General features: G+C 39.1%; 1 protein-coding gene across 1 annotated transcript in view; it reads left to right on the top strand.

Moving 5' to 3' along the window:
* RYR3 (ryanodine receptor 3) overlaps positions 1–20,659 on the top strand; it is a 397,078-nt gene that overhangs the window by 108,308 nt on the left and 268,111 nt on the right. Inside the window, exons 27-33 of the mRNA XM_044436195.1 lie at positions 370–575; positions 2,049–2,223; positions 6,658–6,866; positions 7,136–7,314; positions 13,365–13,407; positions 14,296–14,456; positions 16,610–16,775. Of these exons, the coding sequence (XP_044292130.1) occupies positions 370–575; positions 2,049–2,223; positions 6,658–6,866; positions 7,136–7,314; positions 13,365–13,407; positions 14,296–14,456; positions 16,610–16,775 (1,139 nt within the window). The remainder of the gene's footprint in view (positions 1–369; positions 576–2,048; positions 2,224–6,657; positions 6,867–7,135; positions 7,315–13,364; positions 13,408–14,295; positions 14,457–16,609; positions 16,776–20,659) is intronic.

Below are 20,659 nucleotides of genomic sequence, written 5' to 3'. Positions count from 1 at the left end.
ATATTTGTGTGAACAAATGGCCTTGTTGGATTGTATTACTGAGCTGGTGTTTTCAACTTGATACGGTGATGGTGGCATTGTTCTTATTGGTTGCTTTAGTGATTTTATTGGTTTATTGTTTTTTTGTATTGTGTCTGTCATATGTCTTTGGTCTTGTTAATCACCCAGAGAGCCTTTTGGGCTACTTACAAATTTATGGAATGAATGAATGTGCATATCACTACCATGCCAGAGCAAGATAAATGAAAATAAATTACTATGTTGTTGCTTCAACATTTCAGTTTTCTGTTTGAGTCTATGAAACTTGTGACTGTTCAGTTATGACTAACCTTTTATTTTTTATTTTTTGCTTTCTTCTGTTTTTCATAGCTGACCAAACAGTGGAAAAAGTGAGCATTGACAAGATACGTTTCTTCAGAGTAGAGCGATCTTATGCAGTTAAGACTGGAAAGTGGTATTTTGAATTTGAAGCTGTAACAGGAGGAGATATGCGTGTTGGGTGGGCAAGACCAGGCTGTCGGCCTGACATAGAACTGGGAGCTGATGAACAAGCATTTGTGTTTGAAGGCAGCAAAGTTAGTATATTTAATTAAAATGAATTATTGTGGGAGTCTAGCTGTGGGTTCATAGCTGTGGCTAAACTACTATGGAGAAAATGATTTGCATTTGTTAAATTAAATAAAAGAAGCTGCTGACATGGTTGTCTCTTATGTGGCAACACAGAAGGTAACCAGGCCATTATTGTTGTGTTCACGTTTAATCATAGAATAGTGGGATTGGAGGGGGTCAGAGGGCCATCAGGCCCAACCTCCAGCTCAGTACAGGACTCCAAGTTAAACCTTTCCTCTCAACTGGCTGTCCAGTTGCATCTTTAATGTTTTCTTCTATTGTCCTCTACCCATTTTCCATTTTGGATTGTTTGTAATTGTGCCTTTAGAATTTCCTTTTTTAAACATTCTCACCCTTCTTGGATTCCTTTTCCCATTAGAGTTTCTTGCTATGGGACTTTACTTATCATTGTTCTGAGTTTATTAAAATTGGCTTTCCTAAAATCCAGGGTATATGGTTGGCTACATTTGGCTTTTGCTTCCTTTAGAATCAAGAATTCAAGTATGGCATGGTCACTTTCCCCCAGAGTTCCCATAGCTGCCATTTTGTTCACTAAGTCTTCCCTGCTGGTTAGTATCAAGTCAAGGATAGCTGTTGCAATTCCACCACTGTCTAAAAATGCTTAATCTTTTATTACCGTGAGGGTGGGTACTTGCTACCTCAGTGCTATCACTTTTTCTTCTAACAGGGCTATTAGCACTTGTTCCATGTGTAGGCCATGCTGTCTTCAGGCAAGAAAACAAACATTGCACAGACATTACAGACTGCCACTACTGGAGAGTTTTCTCAGTCCATTCTTTCTGCTACCTTTTTGAATCTAGCTTACTGGGCTTTTGCTTTGTCCTGTTTTCGCTCAAGGGTAACAGTACAGTCCTACCAGTAAATGCAAGTGTGTTACAAGGAAGAAAGCAAAGGTGGAGGAGGAAGGGAGAAAAGAAGAAAAAAGAAAAAGCTTAGAATGCTCAAACATTAGCATTTTCCAGACAATCATCCTATGGGGTGCTTTTCACTGGATCATATTATTAAATTGAAGGAAATGTCTCTTTATAATAACTGCTGTGCTTTGAAAATGGTTGTGTGAAGTGACTCCTACTAAAGACTACATGCTTGAGATAGAAAGAGACTATGTAATGAGTCTGTTTAGTTATATATATATATATATATATATATATATATAAGTGTGTACATTCTTCAGGTGGAGCCTATATTTCTGTTTTTGAAATACCTCAGATTACTGGCTCAAATTTACAAACATGTCTCTACCATACCGCATGATTTAATAGCTATATGTGGCTTCTGAGGTAGCTTGAATGTGCCCTTCATTGCTGAATTAGTAAATTTTGCTACCATCCTGAGAATAACAGCTACTTCACTGGCCATCTCTTAAATATCCATGCAAAGATGTTCTAAGGTACACATTAGACTTGGTTGTCTTCCAGGGCCAACGTTGGCACCAGGGGAGTGGATTCTTTGGACGAAATTGGCAAGCAGGAGATGTGGTGGGCTGTATGATAAATCTAGATGACAAATCGATAATATTTACCCTGAATGGAGAGTTACTTATAACCAATAAAGGGTCAGAGCTTGCTTTTGCGGACTTTGAAATAGATAATGGTAAGCTGACTTTTTGTGTATACAGTATTTCCAATCGCCTAAAATAATGAGGGCATTATATCTTGTTACAGCTTCCAAATGGTTTCGGTGTTAAAATAATGGTTTAGTTCCGCAACTTTAGATTTTACTCATCTGTCTAATAGGCATTGACCACTCATTAGCTTCAGTAATGTAATGAAACAAAGGAAATAGTTATAGAAGGCATATGTTTTGAAAACTGAACTTTTAAAATGAACTGTGTAAATTTCTATGAAAGCTTAATATATGTAATTGGATCAAAATGGCATTAAACAATTTAGGGCACAATCTAATGCTCTCTGAGGCACATGCTTTCAATGCAAAGAACAAGATGGGTGATGGTGATCACCATCACTACTGCCACAGTGGTTCAACCCACATATTTACTCTAGACAGCTGTTTTTGGTTGTCCAGAATTGCCACAAGGAAAAGAAGGACACTGGTGCACCAGTGGGAAATGGCATAAGGTATGTTATCAGTCTCTCCATCTACCCCCACCTGCCAAAACACCCCTTTTTTGCTTTAGACTTTCCCAAGGCCAAGAAACATCCTCAGGGAGGCTGCCAGTGCAGTTATTTCCATGATAGCTGCAAGGGGAGTGAGGTAGGGGCTCATAGTTGCAGGTCCCTGGAGTTGAGCTTCCATATAATCCTCTGCCTCTCCAAAGACAATATTCAAAGGCAAGAGGACCTTTTCCTTAGAAACTTTAAAGCATTACAAACAACAGAAGTAAAAGCAGAAGAAAATCCTAAAAATTGTATAGAGAAGGTATACATTTGGGACACAATCCAGTGCACGTTTAGACATACTTTTTTCTTTCTAATCATGCAGAACATTGTGCTTTTAATAAGTAATATTCTAAAAGAAAAAATAAAAAAATGGAAGTGTTTAAGACAAAGCTTGTTGTGAATGTTTCACTTTTGTTAGATCATTCTGTCAGTGTTCTAGGACTCAGGAAACAATTTCTGAGAGTATAGGGTCTAATTTAAAACAGTACAATTCCTAACAATAAATAGAATCTAAGGAATTTCCCTTTTCTTCCATTGGAGGATTATTTCCTATTAAAGGAAGGGAACCATTGAATCCAATCCAGCATCTTTCTGAACAAGACAATGTGCTAAATCTCAGCACAGCTTTGATATCCTTAAGCCTAATGCTTTCAATTATCTTACACTACAATCATATATACAGTTTAATCAGTGTAATTCCCATTGGGCTCAAAGGGATTTACTTTTGAATATGCACATATAGGTTGCATGGTTAAGCATATCTAATTCTATGTTATATTGTAGCCATGATTCTTTGTAATATAGAACTTTTGAAAAGTGTTATTTAAAACCTGAAACTGTCAGTTTTAATTTATTTTTCTAGTTCCTAAAAATAGCCTTTAAAGGTTGGAGCTGGCAAATTGAATGTATAGTATTTTAATGTTTTTGTTGTTAGTCGCGAAGTTGTGTCCAACCCATCGCGACCCCATGGACAACATTCCTCTAGGCCTTCCTGTCCTCCACCATCCCCCAAAGTCCACTTAAGCTCATGCTGACTGCTTCATATATTACTATCAACTGCAGAATTTTTCATCGAACTGGAAAAGGTGATCAATCAATTTCCTTTCCTAATGCAACGAGCTTACTGCAGTGTTACTGTAATTAATTGTAGATCCCTCCCACAAAAAGTGATGCCCATTCTCATTAGCAATCATTAATATGAAATGCTGTACACACACATTTCAAGAAATGAAGATGCCATAGAGAAATTATTTATTTTAATTAGTATAATCAAGAACATAAATTGTTACACAAAACCTAAGCTGGGGGAAGATTCTATTTGGATCATTCCTGAATGAAACCCAGTATGGATATGTGTGTGCATGTTTATACTTGTATACATTCACACAAACACCCACACAAAGTATATATAATTTGGGAACCAATTTTGTGGTGGTGGTGTTACATGCCTTCTCTAACTTATGGTGACCCTATGAATGAAAGCCCTCAAAATGTCTTGTCCTTTACAGCCCCACTCAGTTCTTGTAAACTCAAGGTTGAAGTTGCCTTTATGGAATCAATCCATCCCATATTTGGCCTTGATCATCTTCTGCTGCTGCCTTCAACTTTTCCTAGCATTATTTTTTCTCTAACAAACCAATTTTCCATGGCACATTAAAAGCAGACTTTACTGAAACCAGGGGTGTTGTAGAAATCCTGTAATTCTCAAGTGTGCTGGAAGTCAGTATATGGGAATCTCCATCTTCTGAAAGCACTTACAGGCTTATGTGTATCATTTATTGCATTTTAAGGGTTTTCTAAGCCGTACATGAGGCTTTCTAAAGCATCAGCTATACAAGATGATAATACATATATATTCTACCAGAAGAAGAAAACTGACATAGGTGGTTGTTCCATAGCATATGAGCAATTTGGAGCTTTGCCAAAAAGTCTTAAAAATGAATAGTTTAAATGCTCATATACTTACATAAAAGAATAGTGGAGGAGAGGCACAACAACATCAGAAGGGTATCTAAGGAATCCACTTTGTGGGAGTGAAAATCTATTGGATTCCCTTGGCTTGGCTTCCTGGATTCTAGCTCTAATCTTGGAGTGGCGGTTACAGCTGGCAGTTACTGAAGCTGACTGAGGCTGGTAAAAATCAAAAGTGTTGCCAACAAAAGGGAAAGGCTGCAGAGGGCAGCAAAAGGGCAAGCTGGAGGGTTTGAAGGCAAGAAGGTGTAGGAATGTGAGATTGAAGAACAAGAGGTGGTAAAGAAATTTGGTTGCATTAATCAGAGTTTCAGTCGGGACTATGATTTCTGTGTGCATTATAAACCTTCTCAATACACCTTGTGATCTGGCATTTTATGGTGGTGTTGAGTTACTCTGCATGTGTGCTACACTCAACCCTTGAATTTACCATGAACTTGTTATTAACATACTAGTATTGCATTTTCCCGAGTACCTTTTAAATATTAATAAATACCGGAGTCCCATTACTGTTTCCGTGTTACTTTTGTATAAAGAAAAACATGTCTGTATTCCTATTGGAGCCAAATTCTTCAAGTTAAAAGTATTAGGAATAGACTTGCCCAGGGCTTTTTTGTCATAGAACTCAGCAGAATGGCGTTCCGGCACCTTTTTTTTTAATGGATTTTAGGAAGTGATTTTGGCATAGCAGATCACCAGCAAACATCATTAACATAGTGCCTGCAGGCTGCTATTGTGTCTGAGATCTGCTATCTGATAGTGAGAGATAGCTGCTCCAGACCAGATGCAGCTTGGCTTGAGAATGGTGTGTGTGCTTACTGCCCACAGTGAGTTCTGGCACCTCTTTTCTCTTCTCCTCCTCCTCCTCCTCCTCCTCCTCCTCCTCCTTCTTCTTCTTCTTCTTACAAAAAAAGCACTGGACTTGCCTTTCTCTACTGGAAGTAGCTTAGTTAATCAGTGACACTTAACTGTTTTCCTTTGATCCTACTTTTGTTCCTCCTCCAAAATAAACTGCTTTCAGAGTATTTATTACATTTTCATGATTAAAAACAAGAACAAACAAAACCCAAAACAACCCCTCCCCCAGAACTCTCTTTGTACATTCAAATTTTCCAGGATTTGGGTAAAATTTTCACTGGGCACATTCAGGACTTTTGTTTTGTGTTAGCAGCTACTGCAGACTGAACAAAACTGTGTCACCTTTGGTTCTCTGCTTACCAATCAGCCAACCTACTCCTGTCTAATATTGTCGTCAGTGATTGAATATCTCCCCCTGTTTCTTATGGAAGCCTTCAGGCAGAGCCATGTTATTAGCCTCATAAACATTTTTATATGATGACTTTCATCTGATTCATAATCAGCCTCAGTTTGTCCTTTAAACATACAATAAATGTTGGCTGGAAGCAGGAAACTGACTGTAGGGGGATATTAGGCAGTTTTTTCAAGAAAGCTTTCCATATAGTTATTTGATGCTTGATTATTAGAATCTAGCATTATTGTCAGTAAATCATCTGGGTGGGAGCTATTTTGGACAGTTTTTTAAAATGTATGTATTTATAGTGCAATCTTATAGCTTCTAAACAGTGTCACTAAGATGGCCATAGAAATTTACTTGGAGGTTAGAGTTGGGACTCTGAGCTTGGGGTGTCCTCACACCTAAGGTTTTTGTGTACATTTCCATCTAACTGCTTTATAGGGTGGGAAGAGGTAAAGAGTCCTTTACTTCTGTGTTCTTTCTGTCACATATAGGATATCCATAATCCTCCAAGATCAGAGGGTTACAGGCATTCATATGGAGTTGAATACATCCATAACTCTATCCAACAGAGATCCTAAATCATGGATATGGATGTAGTTACTTTAGGGTAGGCATTATGATTTCTAAGATTTTCTGTGAACTTTCTCTAACTCCATTTTTATCTCTTAATTTATTCAGGTTTTGTCCCTATTTGCTCATTGGGTCTGTCTCAGATTGGCCGAATGAACTTTGGAAGGGATGCCAGCACCTTCAAGTACTATACAATGTGTGGTCTTCAAGAAGGTTTTGAACCTTTTGCTGTCAATATGAATAGAGATGTGGCTGTGTGGTTTAGCAAACGCTTACCAACTTTTGTCAATGTACCAAAAAGCCACCCACATATTGAGGTAATAGTGCATAATAAGAAGAGATGTCACATCTATGTTCACATTTAAAAATGCAATCTTTTGCTTGTTTAGACAGAAAAGAATTTAGTTCCAAGCATGACCCAGCACCCTAAGACATGTATTGCAGATGCAACCTTTTTTATTCTCTTTTTGAATTTTGCCTTTATTCTGGGCTGAAATTGGTAATCATGATACAAATTGTCATGGATTAATAACACTACTCCTTTTTTCTTCTTGATAAACAATTTTTGGATGACTTTTGTTTTCAGGTAACAAGAATTGATGGAAATATTGACAGCCCACCACGCTTAAAAGTTACGCATAAGACATTTGGAACACAAAATAGTAATGCAGACATGATATATTGTCGCTTGAGCATGCCAATTGAATTCCATTCATCTTTTAACTACAGCACTGGTTTGGACCTCATTGATGGTTTCCAGAAAAGGTTAGATATACATTTAATCTTATGTTAGCTTAAATCTAAATTTTAAAACTGCTCTTTTAATTTTTTTATTCTTTCCACTTATGCTATAATTTTACTAGCTTTTCTAGTGCCCAAATCTTTAGTCAAACAACAACAAATATATCTATCCTGTAGCTAGATGGCTTTGATTATTTAGAGATACTGAGCATGAAAGACTTCAGTTGAAATGGAATGTTGTTGTTGTTGTTTAGTCACAAAGTCATGCCTGACCCATCATGACTCCATGGACAACATTCCTCCAGGCAAAATAGAATGTACTAGGAGACATACTCTGTCACTCGAGATTTTACTTCAAAATCTTGCACTCCTGCTATCTTTCTAAATGTAGATACTTCTGGGAGCCCTTCTCTTTTGTATATGCCTATTTTTATTTTAAGCAGCTAAGATACAGATGTTCTGAAATTGGCTGATTTTACATCCATCTCTTTTAAGTGATACATAGAATTCATACATCATTTGTCTTTCATAATTTTGTCTAGGGCAGGTTTCACTCAGTGAATAAAGGTCCTGTAGTTCATATATACCAAATAAAAGCTAATCCATAAAAAAATTCAGTTCTATTTTAGAGTGATATATGATTGTCAAATGCCTTGACAATAAATACTGGTAGTACAGGCAAAGGAAGTCTCATGACGTGTCCAATCAAACACATTTAAGAGTTCATTATCAAACCTATTCTGTGGCAGTAAGGCTGACAAAGCATGGATTCTTTGTCTCCTCTGTTGCTTCCTCAGAGTGCCATCCAGCTGAGCTATTTCTAGTGGTCTGGGGCCTCTTACAATTCAGTTCTCCAGATGAGACCCCAGAGCCCTTGTCAGCTTGTTGTGACAAATTTTCTTTGTACTGTGAGGGAAAAATCGCTCTGATCCATCTGGAGCTTGACTCTACCATTTGCGCAGTGTAATCTTTGTGTACAGTGCAAAGTCTGATGGTCCATTGTTGGATGAGTTTAAGTTACTGAGACTCAAGGATGTGGACAAGCTGCTTGGCTCTGTTCAACTCACCATGTGCTCACTTGACCCTTGGCCATCTTGATTGATTGGAAGATCTGTGAGTGGAGTTTGGCCAAGGGTTCAGGAGGCTGTTGAAACCTCTCTAAGAGAGGGAGTGGTCTCTGTCCCATTAAAGTAGGCAGTTGAGAGACCACTCCTAAAAAGGCCAGGCATGGACCCAGGGATTTGTGACAATTATAGCCCAGCTCAATGAAGCTATGAGCTATGCCGTATAGGGCCACCAAAGACGGATAGGTCATAGCAGAGAGCTCTGACAAAACGTGATCCACTGGAGAAGGAAATGGCAACCCAGTCCAGTACCTTTGCCATGAAAACCCCATGGACAGTACCAAAAGGCAAAAAAATATGACATCGAAAGATGAGCCCCTTAGCTCAGAAGGTGTCCAATATGCTACTGGGGAAGAGCAGGGGCCTAGTACTAGTAGCGCCAGAAAGAATAAAGCAACTGGGTCAAAGCCGAAAGGACACTCAGTTGCATGTGGTGGTGAAAGGAGAGTCCGATGCTGTAAAGATCTATACTCCATAGGAACCTGGAATGTAAGATCTATGAATCAAGGCAAGCTGGATGTGGGAAACAAGAGATGACAAGACTGAACATCGACATCTTAGGAATCAGTGAACTAAAATGGACAGGAATGGGTGAATTTAATTCAGATGACCATCAGGTATACTACTGCGGGCAAGAATCCCTCAGAAGAAATGGAGTAGCCTTCATAGTCAATAAAAGAGTAGGAAAAGCAGCACTGGGATACAATCTCCAAAATGACAGAATGATCTCAGTTCGAATCCAAGGCAAACCATTCAGCACCACAATAGTCCAACACTATGTCCCAACCACTGGTGCTGAAGAGACTGAAGTTGACCGGTTCTATGAAGGCCTACAACACCTTCTAGAATTAACACCAAAAAATGATGTCCTTATCATCATGGGGGATTGGAATGCTAAAGTAGGAAGCCAAAAGATAACTGGAATAACAGGCGAGTTTGGCCTTGTAGTACAAAATGAAGCAGGGCACAGGCTGGTAGAATTATGTCAAGAGAATACGATGGTCATAGCAAACACTCTTTTCCAACAACCCAAGAGACGACTCTACACATGGACATCACATGGGCAACACAGTAATCAGATTGACTATGTGCTCTGCAACCAAAGATGGAGAAGCTCTATACAGTCAGTAAAAACTAGACCAGGAGCTGACTGTGGCTCAGATCATGGGCTTCTCGTTGCAAAATTCAGGCTTAAATTGAAGAAAGTAGGGAAAAGCACTAGGCCACTCAGGTATGACCTAAATCATATCCCTGATGAATATACAGTAGAGGTGACAAATAGATTTAAGGAATTAGATCTATTAGACAGAGTGCCTGAAGAACTATGGATGGAGGAGGTTTGCAACATTGTACAAGAGGTAGCAACTAAAACCATCCCAAAGAAAAAGAAATGCAAGAAAGCAAAATGGCTGTCTGAGGAAGCTTTTCAAATAGCTGAGGAAAGAAGGGAAGTGAAAGTCAAGGAAGAAAGAGAAAGATACACCCAATTGAATGCAGAGTTCCAGAGAATAGCTAGAAGAGATAAGAATGCCTTCTTAAATGAACAGTGCAAAGAAACAGAAGAAAACAATAGAATAGGGAGGACCAGAGATCTCTTCAAGAAAATTGGAGATATGAAGGGGATGTTTCATGCAAAGATGAGCATGATAAAGGACCAAAATGGCAGGGACTTAACAGAGGCAGAAGAGATTAAGAAGAGGTGGCAAGATTACGCAGAGGAACTATACAAGAAAGAGCTTAACGTCCCTGATAACCATGATGGGGTGGTCACTGACCTCAAGCCAGACATCCTGGAATGTGAAGTCAAATGGGCCTTAGGAAGTCTGAGCAACAACAAAGCTAGTGGAGGTGACAGTATTCCAGCTGAGCTATTCAAACTCTTAAAAGAGGATACAGTAAAAGTGGTATGCTCAGTATGCCAGCAAACTTGGAAAACTGAACAGTGGCCACGGGATTGGCAAAGGTCGGTTTACAGTCCGATCCCAAAGAAGGGCAATGCCAAAGAATGTTCAAACTACCACACCATTGCACTCATTTCACATGCTAGCAAAGTTATGCTCAAAATCCTGCAAGCTAGGCTCCAGCAGTATGTCGACCGAGAACTACCAGAAGTACAGGCAGGATTTTGAAGAGGGAGAGGAACTAGAGATCAAATTGCCAACATATGCTGGATCATGGAGAAAGCTAGGGAGTTCCAGAAAAACATCTACTTCTGCTTCATTTACTATGCCAAAGCCTTTGATTGTGTGGATCACAACAGATGGTGACAAGTTCTTAAAGAGATGGGAGTACCAGACCATCTTATTTGTCTCTTGAGAAACCTATATGCTGGTCAAGAAGCAACAGTGAGAACTGGACACGGAACCACTGATTGGTTCAAAATTGAGAAAGTTTGGCAAGGCTGTATACTGTTGCCCTGCCTATTTAACTTATACGCAGAGCACATCATGAGAAAGGCGGGGCTAGATGAACCACAAGTTGGAATTAAGATTGCTGGGACAAATAACAACCTCAGATACACAGATGATACTACTCTGACGGCAGAAAGTGAAGAGGAACTAAAAAGCCTCTTGATGTGGGTGAAGGAGGAGAGTGCAAAAGGTGGCTTGAAACTCAACATTAAGAAAACTAAGATCATGGCATCCGGTCCTCTCACTTCCTGGCAAATAGATGGGGAAGAAATGGAGGTAGTGGCAGATTCTATTTTCCTGGGCTCCAAGATCACCGCAGATGGGGACTGCAGCCAAGAAATTAAAAGACGCTTGCTCCTGGGGAGGGAAGCTATGGCAAATCTAGACAGCATACGAAAAAGCAGAGACATCACCCTGCCAACAAAAGTGTGTATAGTCAAGGCTATGGCTTTCCCAGGTGCAATGTATGGCTGTGAAAGCTGGACCATAAGGAAGGCTGAGCGCCAAAGGACTGAGTCCTTTGAATTGTGGTGCTGGGGGACACTCAAGGCGATCAAACTGGTCAGTCCTAAAGGAGATCAACCCTGACTGCTCTTTAGAAGGCCAGATCCTGAAGATGAAACTCAAATACTTTGGTCACCTAATGAGAAGGAAGGACTCCCTGGAGAAGATTCTAATGCTGGGAACAATAGACGGCAAAAGAAGAAAGGTACGGCAGAGAATGAGGTGGCTAGATTGAGTCACTGAAGCAGTTGGTGTGAGCTTAAGTGGACTCCGGGTGATGGTGGAGGACAGGAAGGCCTGGAGGAATGTTGTCCATGGGGTCGCAATGGGTCGGGCACGACTTCGTGACTAACAACAGCAACAACAACAACATAGACCCGTCACTAATCTCCCTTTTATGGGCAAGATGTTGGCACAAGCAGTGGTTGAGCAGTTCCAGGCACTCTTGGAGGATACAGATTATCTGGATCCATTTCAATTGGGCTTTAGCTCGGGTTTGGGACAGAGGCGGCCTTGGTCACCCTTTATGTTTACCTTTGCAGGAAGAGAGGCAGGGTGAGTGTGACCCTCTTGGTTCTCTTTGGCCTCTCAACAGCTTTCGACACCATCATCCATGGTGTTCTTCTGGATAGGTTGGCTGGGATGAGAGTGGGAGGTACCACTTTGCAGTGGTTCCTACCTGCTCTTACCTGGCCAACCAGGACCAGAAGGTGGTCCTGGGGGACAGTTGTTCTCCCCCTGGCGGTTGTGTCATGGTGTACCACAGGGCTTGGTGCTGTCCCCCATGCTTTTTAACATCTTTATGAAGTCACTGGGAGAGGTCATCTGGAGGTCTGGGCTGAGATATCAGCAATATGCAGATGACACTCAGCTCTACTTCTCCTTTACATCTCATCCAGGTGAGGCTGTTGCCACCATACTGAGGCCTGAGCTCGATAATGGACTGGATAACTGTCAACAAACTAAGGCTCAATCCAGACAAAACAGAGGTGCTATTAGTTGGCGGGGAGGGGTAATCTGACATGCTGGAGGGGCATTGCCTTGTCCTTGACAGGATTGCACTCACCCTCAGGGACAGGGTCTGCAGTCTGGGCGTACTCCTGGACCTGGATTTCTTCAGCTGCAGTGGATTCATCAACTTCAACCCCTACCTGGACAGACGGAGCCTGAAAATGGTTACCCATGCACTGGTAACAACCAAAATAGACTATTGCAATGTGGTCTACGTGGGGCTGCCCTTGAAGATGGTCTGGCAATTACAATTGGTAGAGAATTGGGCTGCTCAACTCGTGCCAGGAACACTTAGAGTGGCCCATATAACACTTATAGTAAAAGAGCTCCATTGGTTACCACTTGTGGCCCAGGCCCAATTCATTGTGCTTCCTTGAACATATAAAGCCTAAACAGCTTAGGCCCCAGTTATCTAAAGAAGCGTCTGCACCCATATATGCCTAGCCAGCCTTTAAGATCAATGCAAGGGGTCCTCTTGTGTAAGCCATCCCTTGGGGAGGTAAGAGGGGTGGCTGCTAGGAGGAGGGCCTTTTGCTGCTGCTCCACGTTTGGAACACTCTTTCTAGGGGGATTCACCTGGTCCCTTCTTTATAGTCTTTTCAATTCCAGGTAAAGACCAACCTCTTTAAAATACTTTTAATGTTTATTAGTCACTACCTAACCCTCCAACGATTGAAAACAAAAGAAGGGGACGGCAGAGGATGAGGTGACTAGATGGAGTTACTGGGGTAATGGGTGTGAGCTTGGGTGGAATCCGAGAGATGGTGGAGGACAGGGGAGCCTGGAGGAATGCAGTCCATGGGGTCACGATGGGTCGGGCATGACTTTGCAACTAAACAACAACTACCTAACCCTCCACTTGTATTGTTTTTAATGTAATTTAATCCAGCTTTATATTAATCTATTCCATTGTTTTATTGCTTTATAAAGTATTTTAATTATCTGTTGTTAGCCACCTAGAGATGCCATGGTGAAATAGATAACATATAAATGTTTAAATAAATAAATTGTCATTTATTTCCAGAAAACAAAGCCAAGAACTACTTGTTCATGCCACAACAGTAAGTGTATTGCCATTTTTGTGTTTTTGTAGGTTTTTTTTTCTTATTGATGAACTAGTTACCACAGATTTTAACTTGATTGGTTCATACTAAGCTAAGCTATTTGCTTCCAAATTAGGAAATAGCTCAGCTTCATCTTACCGCTCCATCAGCAACCATTGAAAATATTCTCCAGTTCCCCCTTTCCCTGCATCAAGCAGGACTCAAACCATCTCCTTCAGTCATACTGTCCTCTCAACTGCCCTGCAGTAATGGCACCATCCCACCTCTTTGGTAGGGTAAGCTTGCCAGTCATCAATATGTGTGATGCACAGAGATCATGACAAAGAAAGGCAGGTTGCTCACCTATAATTGTTCTTCAAGTGCTTGTATGTGCATTCACACAATCCACCTGGTGGTACCATGCTGGTGTTGGTGGATGGATTTAAATGGGCTAAATATTTTTCTCTCCTAACGTGTCAGTACCAGTATCAGGGGAGCAAATGGTTGGTCTCCAGTTGGACTGGCAATAGGGTGGAGACTCCACCTATTTATACTAGGGGGAGCGGGTGCAGAATTCCTTCCAAAAACCCCCCCAAAACAATATGCTGAGAGAATTTTCCCAGATGCATGCACTGTGCTGGCACAGCTCCCATGTGTGTGAATACACACATGGCCATTCGAAGAACAACTGTTACAGGTAAGCATCCCACCTTTACCCAATATCTACTGCTGCTGTGGCTCAAAGGCAACAGGTAAGAGGAAGAAAGAAAGGCAACAGACCTTTCATTCCATGAAATGAAATTTTCTCTGAGAAAGTTTTGAATTTGTTTGCATTTAAAAATATTCAAAATAGTATTTTAGTTATTTCCATTTGCCACTTCTGATACATACATTGTACTCTGCTCATTTCAGTACTTCTATTCAGTACGGATCTTTGCTGGTCAAGACCCATCTTCAGTCTGGATTGGTTGGGTAACTCCTGACTACCACTTTTACACTGAACATTTTGACCTAAATAAGAACTGCACAGTAACGGTTACATTGGGAGATGAGAGAGGCAGAGTTCATGAAAGGTTTGGACTTAGAAATTACTCATAGACTCATTCACTCTGTAATTTAATCTTTATAACCCCCTAATAGTATAAAAATAAACTTGGTTTGATCTTAAAGATAATATATGAAAGTATTTAATCCCATAATTTACTAATATTTGATAGCATTTACCAGGCTTTATTTGTCAAAAATTACTTTGCAATTCTTCTCCAACTGTTTTTCCTCAAGTTTTACAATCCTTTGATTCTGTGAGGATCATTTAGATGCACACTTTGCTGCACTACTAAAAACTTTGAGTTTGAATTCAGCCCCCCATATTATAACTTTGCTGCTGTAACATTTCTATGAGACAATTCTGTTTATGTTGCATTTGTAAGAAAAAAATGGAAACATTTGAATGGATCTTTCATATGATCCATTTGAATAATAATCCTTGCATGTAAATACTGACTTAGAAGCAAAATAAGTTTTAAATGCCTAAAACCCACTTCTACAAAACTTGCTTTCTGAATATTAGTCATTATCTACTGTTTTATCATAGCTGCAAAATTATTTTCTGTAAGTCTGAGGTAATTGTTTTAGGCCAAGAGGAATGGCCATCAGACTTCGGTGTTACAAATTTGCTCTCCAAGCCTCCCTGTTCTTTCATAGGGATTTCAGCTTCTCTGTTTGTATAAACCTGAATTTACAAGCTGACTTGAAAATACATGTGTTTAAACCTTCATCAATCAAAGGAAGGCATTCTAAGATTAAAAGCTTTGAATTGGAGGGGAGGAGGTGCTGTTAACCTTCTCCTGCCCACACTGTTACGGGACAATTTCTCTCCATCCCTTTCCCCGGGTAGATTTCCACCTCTGTAGGAATTCTAGTACTGCAGCCTTGAGGTGTTTCTAGACAAACTGCTGTGTGTGTATCTTTAGATTTCATTAGGAACTGAGTACACATCAGCTGGCAAGATGGTCATGATAGCAACTATAATGTACAAGCTTGTAGTCCCAGGGTGGGAATTCTGGTGAAGGAGGATTGCTGAGTCTCATCCATTGAACAGATGCTTCAATGTCAGTACTGGCTCACCATAATTTTCCAATTACAATTCAGGAGTGCTAGTTTTAACTAGGGTTGTGCATCAACCACAAAATCTGCTTCGAAAACCTATGTAGTGCTTTGTAAAACAGCTTGCTTCTCTTCAGACCCATTTGGAGGCTGCCCAGCTAGGACTAAGAACTAAATCTGGAGATTAATTCAGGAACCTGTTAATGCTTCTGATTGACTGTCATTGAAAATTAACACACACACTCAAACTGTTTAGATTGTATTTTCTGGCATACTAGTCTCTGTTCCAGATTTTTAAAAATGAATAATGCCCATAGTTTTCTATGGATTAAATAATCCCTGATGAATTGCAGTGCATGCCCGGCATGAGGTGCAACTACCATTTTAAATATGCAATGCCTGGTTGCATTGATTAGTGGTAGTGTTATGTAAAGGTTGTTTAGCCCTTTAAATCATTGTATCCTTGGTCACATGACAGTGGCTGTATGCACCTGCAGCTCACTGTAGGTTAAAAAAACACTAATGATTCATCCATTTTGTGCAAGCTGGCATATTATGTTTGTGTCTTTCCAAAACTGAATCCACAGCAAAGCTTTGGGAGAGTTTCTGATCTCTGGAGGAAACCTGCTTCAGTTTAAACATCTTGAATTAACCCTATTTAGTTCAGGATTTATGTGAATCCAAAACTCTCTAAACTACATAATGGTTTTGCCTTACATAATTTCTCCCCTGTGTTTTGTCATGATCACTTAGGTTTACTAAAAATCACTTTTGATTCTACACATGCCTACCATACCCAGAAGAAATGGGCAAATAGGCACTTGTTTGACTTGCACATTTATAGAACTCCTCAAGTATTTAATTGGGGCTTCTTTCAGAAACAAAGAGCACTTTTCTGTTAGTGTTGACCTGGTTGGACTGTTTATTAGATTAACAATTAAGGGTATATGATTTTTAGTATATATTTAATTTAGGTTTATGTGTAATGGAAAATTTGTTGTTGTAGTGAAACCTGTAGGATAGGACAGGATAAAGATAGTAATAAATAATATGCCTTTGATGTATTCTGCATTTTCACTGACTTGTAGTTGTTCTGATGAATTCTGTTTGTTTATTTCAGTGTAAAACGTAGTAATTGTTACATGGTCTGGGGAGGAGAAACATCTGTTAATTCACAAAGATCAGGCCGTGGCAACGTTGATTTAGAAATCGGATGTCTTGTTGAATTGGCTACTGGAATGTTGTCATTCACAGCCAATGGAAGAGAACTGGGAACTTTCTATCAGGTATCATTGTTGTCCCCAAACCCCCCACACAGAGAAAATTCTGTGCCGTTTATTTATCAATATATCGCTGATAACACATGATGACTTTTTGATATTGGTGTTTCTGTGTGACAGTGTACATAGGTTCTGAACATATATTACAAGGCCTTGATTCATATATTCTTGTTTGAATTAACAGGCTGTACACATTCAAAAGCATTTCCTGAAGAAATTCTTCAGGATTCTAAAAACTAAGGATGGTGCATTTACTGCACTTAAAAATGGCAAATTAATGAAATTGTATAACAAATTCATCAATTATATTTTCTGACTTGTTTTAAATTCATGTAGAGGTATTCTGAGAATTAAAATTCTACATCATACAAATCAGAAAAGGCTCAAGCTTATATCAACCCCATATTTAATTTCCCCCCTGAAATTTCTTCTCCCTCTGTATAAGACAAAGGTGGTCATCTCCTAGTGAAATTGTAATGATTTTCCCTGTGACACTGTTTTCAACTTCAGTCAGGAGTTTCATAGGCAAGTTGGGGATCAAATTAATGTTTCTATATTCAGTACAGTGTGACAGAAATAAAACAAATGTGGGATGAAACTATAATTATGAAGATAAATGTGATTGTATGCTGATTCTGAAAACAAAAGATTTGAATATTGACTCAACATTTCTCTTACATGGTGATGTGTGGAAAAAGAAAAGAATATGCAAGCACTGAATTCAATACTTGATCGGGAGAACTATGATAGATTTTTAAGATTTTCATTTTTTAAAAGAATGCTTATTTACCATCATAATTTTCCCAGTGCTGCTAATGACGTTTCTCCAACATTGCTCCAATATCTGTAGACTAGTGCATTCCTCCCATTCCACACCATGACTTTTTAAAAATTCTGCTTTATTAAGATATGCATCTTGTATGGTTCACTTAAGCAGATTTAAGGAATGTAGAAACTGAGATCTCTGTATAAAATTAATGTACAAATACTATTGACTATAACCTCAGAAATCTGTCTTCACACACAAAGTCCTTATGATTTCAAGTGTTATTTTTAGTTTATGTTTGCAGCCAACTTTTAAAAATAGAATTAAAATATAATTATTTGTCTTGAGGGGGTCGTGGGGAGGAAAAAACAGAAGTACAGGGTGTCCCAAAAATTTTGACATTATTTGAAATGTGAATATCTGAGTAACTTACATGTCCTAGGCAAACAAAATTAAATAGGCTTCATGTTGAACAATAAAATATTTATTTATAAAAATTCAAACAAGAGATTCAAAGGGATGTAGATAGTATAACCAATTTCACAAAGCTTCACAAATGTTCAATATGCGCACTGCCTGTGACACGACACACGTCAAGTTGGTAGTTCACCTCCTGCCCAACATGCTGTAGCATATTTTGCGTAACATTGTGTAACTAACATTAATTAGTTTTTACACATTTTGTTAAAATTTGAGATCATTTGAGCGAGTATTGGATATATTATTAGACTATGAAATTATGTCAATTTTTTGGGGACACCCTGTATACCTAAAGTAGTTTTTGCGAGCATCTTTTTCTGCTCCATTGGGATTAGTGAGAGATATTTCAGCCTGAGTATTGGACAAAGACTACTACTTAATTGCGCTTTCAATTTAGTATCTGCTTTTACTATTAGGTACTGAAAGTGCAGGGAGGAAGTATATTTGTGTGCAGAATCTAGATTCACAAAAGCCTGAACCAGATTATAAATTAAGGGGTTTCATCATATTTTGTGTTTTTTCTTTTTCTTTGAGTAGAGAAATAATATAGGTTCAATATAAATATTTATAATATTTCCACATAACTAAAAATTATGCAGAACAGAAACAGAATCTAATTTAGATTTATGGATGTTAATGAATATTCATATTCAGCAGCAGTATCCTGGCCATCATCCAATAGTACAAAATGAAAGGCAATTCCTATAGTTAAGAATTTGTTCTTAGTAGAGCTGAGTTTTGTACTAATATATTGCTATTCAGCCAAAAATAGGATACCTGTATTTTTTTAGCTTAACTGTTCATTTCCTGTTTCTTCTCCACTGCCAGTGCACATTACTGTGATTCCAGATTTTATATTTGTAAACTCTGGATCCTGTTTGGATGTCACAGGGGCATCTGGCAGCAAATTATGGATTAATTAATTCATAAACTGTGGGAATGTGTGCCATGACTTGTTCTTGAATTATGTAGAGGTTGTTTGACACACAAACAGCCTAAGTGTCTTTGTTCAGAAGTTGTGGAAATAGCATTTCTCTGAGCCAGCATTTGAGGATTGTGAAGGTAAGGAGGAGGCAGTTTAGGTGTGGCATGCAGTCCCCTGTCCCCCATTTCTGGATTAATGATTTATTACTGAATGCTGTGGTGTCCAAAAAGGCTCTAAATAATAAATATGCATTGTTTTATATACATTTATTTTATATCAACCTAGAATACACTGATTTTCTGATCCCGTTTCAATCTTCTAGTGTGCTTTGGGGCAGCTTCCTCCTCCTCTTCTCTAGACTTTACTCCAAAGCACTGGACATAAAATACAGTAAAGCAATTTGAAATACTATATAACTACAATAATACACAACTATAGCAATTATAACACTGTTTAGTGTACAATATAATTTGCATTAATAAAACTAATGCATAACAATAAATCTTACATAAAACCCATATTAACACACAAACCATCTGCATCACCAAGTGAAAAACCAGTCCCCTTACTCAAACAGATAGTTTCCATACTCATCTTAAACTCTTCCATACTATTGGTTAACTACAGTTGCACTTGGAGGGAATTCCTCAATGGAGGAACATGGCTTTTCCTGTGTGGAGATTATGGGAATTGTAACTCAATATATAGAGAGGATACCAGGTTGAAGAGGGTTGGTTTAGAAACGAAAATGGCTTTGGCTCCATGTTGAATGACCTGTATCAAGAGCACAACAGGGAGGTACATTCCTGTTGATTCTCCTGGTCCTCTCAGTAGTGTTTGATATCATCAATAGTGGGTACTTTCTGGATCACCAGTCTGTGACTGAAGCATTGTTTTGCAGTGATTCAACTCTTACATGGCTGGCCTATCTTGTGGAGCACTCTGTTAAAATGCTATATTAAGTCTTTGGGAGAAGTTAACACAGATTTTGCCTCAGTTACTATCAGTATATCAATATCAACAGAGCCCTGTTGGGTTATTCAGTGACCTTTAAATTTTAAAATAGATAGATCAGTGATACCCACCTCTATTTCTCAAACATAAACATAGGATGGGCAGAACTAATGGGGCAAATGAGAACCAGCTGGCAGAAGAAATGTTAATGAATTATTTATCAATCTTGGGAGATGGTATTTAACCTGTTCTGGAGGGAGTTGCATTTCCCCTAGTGGGCCATTTATAGCCTAGGGTGCCGTTTGTTGCAGCTTCGCTGTGGATGTTTCAATGGCGTTAGTAGCTCACAGTTCTTTTAACAATTTTCAGCAACTGTGGACCTTCTCGAAGAAAAGATAACCTACCCACAGTGATCCATACTCTAGTAATATCTAGATTAAATTATTCTAATTCAACATGCAATGGCCAGGCTGTTAAATGGAACTGGGTGCAGAGTGTGAGAATATTGTGCCAGTAGTAAAAGAGCTTCATTTTGAGGTCCTATTCAGCATGTTATTTTTGGCCATTAAGACCCCAGATGGGCCTGGGACCCAAGTTTCTGAAGGACAGCCTTCCTCTGCATGAGCCTGCCATTATGTAAGATCTTTGATGGAGATTTTTCTTTAGATGCTGTCTGAGATTAAAGAGGTCTTTGTCAGTGATGGTGCCAAAATTGTTACACAACCTTTTAGGCATGTTCACCTGGTGTCATCAGTGTTATATTTT

Source organism: Varanus komodoensis, unplaced genomic scaffold, assembly GCF_004798865.1.
Source record: "Varanus komodoensis strain SLA01 unplaced genomic scaffold, ASM479886v1 scaffold3, whole genome shotgun sequence".
In the NCBI taxonomy this organism is placed as follows: Eukaryota; Metazoa; Chordata; class Lepidosauria; order Squamata; family Varanidae; genus Varanus; species Varanus komodoensis.
Note: the sequence above shows the minus strand (reverse complement) of the source record. Positions and strands in the feature narration are given on the sequence as shown.